Genomic DNA, 3,788 nt, shown 5'->3' with positions numbered 1-3,788 from the left:
AAAAAAAAAAAAGAAAGAAAGAAAGAAAGAAAGAACACACGAGGCACTATCTGGCAACAAGGGTCTGCTAGTGCATTACCAGTGGAGGCAGGGAAGGCCAGCAGACTTTCTGGGTGTGGACAGCTGAGAAATCTTCACTGTACTCCCATAGAATGGATTATCCAGCTGGGGCAAGGTCTGTGTGTGGAGTTATGTCAGTTACCTGATTTCTAGGAACTCTTAGCTTTGTTCAACATTGGTTGGCAGAATCTGGAATTATGTAGTAGTCAGTCACTCAGAACAAAGTGAAGTCCTTTACAGGGGTGCAGAATCATAAGCCTGGTCCAGAAGAATCAAATGGGCCAGACTTTGAATTCAGTCACCCATTTTTAGATTCTCTGAGCCATCATGCAATTTTTGTATTTGTATACTAGGGAAGACGGGGGTTTACTAATTTCTTTTTTTTTTTTTTTTTTTTTTTGAGACGGAGTCTTGCTCTGTCACCCAGGCTGGAGTGCAGTGGCACGATCTCACCTCACTGCAACCTCCACCTCCCGGGCCCACGCCATTCTCCTGCCTCAGCCTCCCAAGTAGCTGGGACCACAGGCGCCCGCCACCGCGTCTGGCTAATTTTTTGTATTTTTAGTAGAGATGGGGTTTCACTGTGTTAGCCAGGATGGTCTCGATTTCCTGACCTTGTGATCCGCCCGCCTCAGCCTCCCAAAGTGCTGGGATTACAGGGGTGAGCCACCGCGCCTGGTGGGTTTACTAATTTCAAGAGACATCCTGGAATTCATCCACCTCCATCCAGCTATTCCTGACCTCCTTGTGGGGAAGGGAGAAGGGAAGGCCTTGGGAATTAATCTCCAGGTCTCACCGTAACATCACTAACGAGGTGAATAAGGCAAACCTGTCCTTCCCTGGTCTGATACCAGGGGGTACCACACACAAATGGTCCTGGCTGCCATGGCACATTAGCCTTGTGGAAGTGGCTGCCTCCTCTCACTGCTGCCCAGCCTGTGGCTGGGCCTAGGGCTGTGAAAAGCAGGCTCCCCAGACCCTTAAGAGACTGAAAACAAGGTTTCAAAACCCTTGAATTGGATTTGGCTAATTCCCAGCCCTTGCTTTCGGCTAACCCTCACCGTCTGAGGGTCCCTATCAACTCCTGTTCCATCAGGCAGGAGCTCCTGGGCAGGAGCTTTTGAGGGCATTGCAGTGGAAGGAGTCCTGGCCTGGAATGGAACTCCAGCTCCACTGCATGACTCACAGCAGGACACTGCACTCGGCTTCCTCATTTGCTGGGAGGGTCAAAGGCTCAGCACTGTCCTGATGGGGGCTGAGTGGGGACATGTGAGTCAGGCGCTGCTCAGGTCAGACTGAGGGGAAAGGGGTGGAGGCCAGGAGGCACCTGTGGAGGAGTTATCCCGGGGAGGAGCTGCTGGAAGCCAACACAGCCAACACCTAAGGGAGGGAGGAGGCAGGGAGGCTCTGTCTGAGAGCTCATGAAATAGGCCAGACTGAAGCTAACAGGACCAAGCGTAGGCTTCAGGAAGTACCATCATCCCTCAGTATCCATGGGGGATTGGTTCCAGAACCCTACCCTGCTCCCACCCAGGGATATAAAAATCCTTGGATGCTCCAGTCTCTAATATAAAATGGCAGCTGGGAGGCCAAGGCAGGTGGATTGCCTGAGTTCAGGAGTTCAAGACCAGCCTGGGCAACACGGTGAAACCCCGTATCTACTAAAATACAAAGAAAAAAATTTAGCCAGGCATGGCAGTGTGTGCCGGTAGTCCCAGCTACTTGGGAGGCTGAGGCAGGAGAATTGCTTGAACCTGGGAGGTGGAGGTTGCAGTGAGCCAAGATCGTGCCACTGCACTCCAGCCTGGTGACAGAGCGAGACTCCATCTCAAAATAAATAAATAAATAATAAAATGGCAGCCAGGCACAGTGGCTTATGCCTGTAATCCTGGTACTTTGGGAGGCCGAGGTGGATGCGTCACGTGAAGTCAGGAGTTCGAGACTAGCCTGGCCAATACAGTGAAACCCCGTCTCTACTACAAATACAAAAATTAGCTGGGCATGGTGGCACATGCCTGTAATCTCAGCTACTCAGGAGGCTGAGGCAGGAGAATCACTTGAACCTGGGAGGTGGAGGTTAGGTTATGGTGAGCCAAGATCACGCCAGTGCACTCCAGCCTGGGCAACAGAGTGAGACTTCATCTCAAAAATAAAATAAAATAATAAAAATAGCATAGTGTTTGCATATAATCTATGCACATCCTCTCATATGCTTTATTTTATTTAGTTTTTGAGACAGGGTCTCACTATATTGCCTAGGCTGGTCTCAAACTCCTGGGCTCAAGCAATCCTCCAGCCTTAGCCTCCTGAGTAGCTGGGAATACAGGCACAGGCCACTGCAACCAGCTTCTTCTGTATACTTTCAATCATCTCTAGATTACACTGGTGTGCCGCATAATGACATTTCAATCGACAATGCATCATATACATGACAATGGGCCCATAAGATTATAATGGAGCATATATAGAAACCTGATATATGGTACTTGATATTGGCATTGCAGATCAAATAGGGGAAATGATTGATATTCAGTAATGGCGCTAGGATATATGGTTTTCCATGTGAAAAAATACATATAAATTAAAATATATATATACACACACACATACCATCTAGGTTTGTGTAAGTACGCTCTGTGATATTCACACACTGAAAATGACTGTACTTATAATACCTAACACAAAGCCTACATATCACTTCATTTGCATGGATTCGGGGTAGTACTTGGCACACAGCAAATCAAGTTTTGCTTTTTGCAACTTTGTGGAATTTTTTTCCCTAAATATTTTCTATCCAAGGTTGGTTGAATCCACAAACACAGAACCCATGGATACAGAGGGCCAACTATACTTCCTAGCTGCAAGGAAGAGTGATAAGAAAATGACTAAAGGGCCTCTAGGTGCCAGGCGCTGTTGGGTATAAGTCAAATAAGCCACAGTTCCTAAGCAGTAAATTGAAATACCTCATGCAAAGCATCTAACAGGAGCTCAGTAAAGTATTGTTAGATCATAGAACTCAAGTGGGTATTATCATTCCCATTTTAAAGATGAGGAGACTGAGGCTCAAAGAAGGGAAGTGACTTGCTTAAGATCACAAAATTGGTGATAGAATAAACTCTACAATGGCCAATGAAGGGCCCCCACTGAGCTCACCCTTCCTGTCTCATGGTCACCATTACCCCCACTCAACCTGCCCTCAATAAGACTCACCCATGGGTGGTGTTGCCAGTGTCTGTCGCCCCACAATCTGAGCTGGTCCCAGCCCATCCAGGAAATCGCTGAACTGGCTTTCAGCCCCCAGACGGGTGGTGGGGAAGATGAACCTGCAGGAGGAGGCAGAAGGATGCATGAGGGTGTCAGGGCAACCTGAGGATGAAAGTATAGCTGGCAGGCTGCAATGCTCTGCCCCTGGGGCCCTAGGCATGTCCCTCTGTGCCTCAGTTTCTCCTCTACACAGTATGATTGCACTACTCTGGGAAATGAACAACTGTTCATTTCTGCATACTAAAGAAAAATATTTTGATGTCACTTGAGAAAATAAACTAATAACAATAACATAATGATGCTATTTAATCCTTAAGCTCCAGGGACTTCTGAAGTGACCCTTACAAGGCAGGGCTTGCTGGATACCTGTGTCCTCACTAGGGCATGACAATGCTAAGAACCAGAGACAAAGTTCAGAAATTTCAATGCCCAGAACAAGTTATAAGAACTGAGGTCTAGCCGGG

The 3,788-nt window shown here is 47.5% G+C and overlaps 1 protein-coding gene across 1 annotated transcript in view; it reads right to left on the bottom strand.

The window, feature by feature from the left end:
- The window catches only part of RIMS3 (regulating synaptic membrane exocytosis 3), a 28,213-nt gene that overhangs the window by 9,210 nt on the left and 15,215 nt on the right, over window positions 1–3,788 (bottom strand). Inside the window, exon 4 of the mRNA XM_011977631.1 lies at window positions 3,271–3,383. Coding sequence (XP_011833021.1) covers window positions 3,271–3,383 — 113 coding nt within the window. The remainder of the gene's footprint in view (window positions 1–3,270; window positions 3,384–3,788) is intronic.

The sequence above is a fragment of the Mandrillus leucophaeus genome, unplaced genomic scaffold (assembly GCF_000951045.1).
Source record: "Mandrillus leucophaeus isolate KB7577 unplaced genomic scaffold, Mleu.le_1.0 Scaffold182, whole genome shotgun sequence".
Lineage (NCBI taxonomy): Eukaryota > Metazoa > Chordata > Mammalia > Primates > Cercopithecidae > Mandrillus > Mandrillus leucophaeus.
The sequence above is the reverse complement of the archived record's forward strand: the minus strand, read 5'-3'. Positions and strand labels throughout refer to the sequence as shown.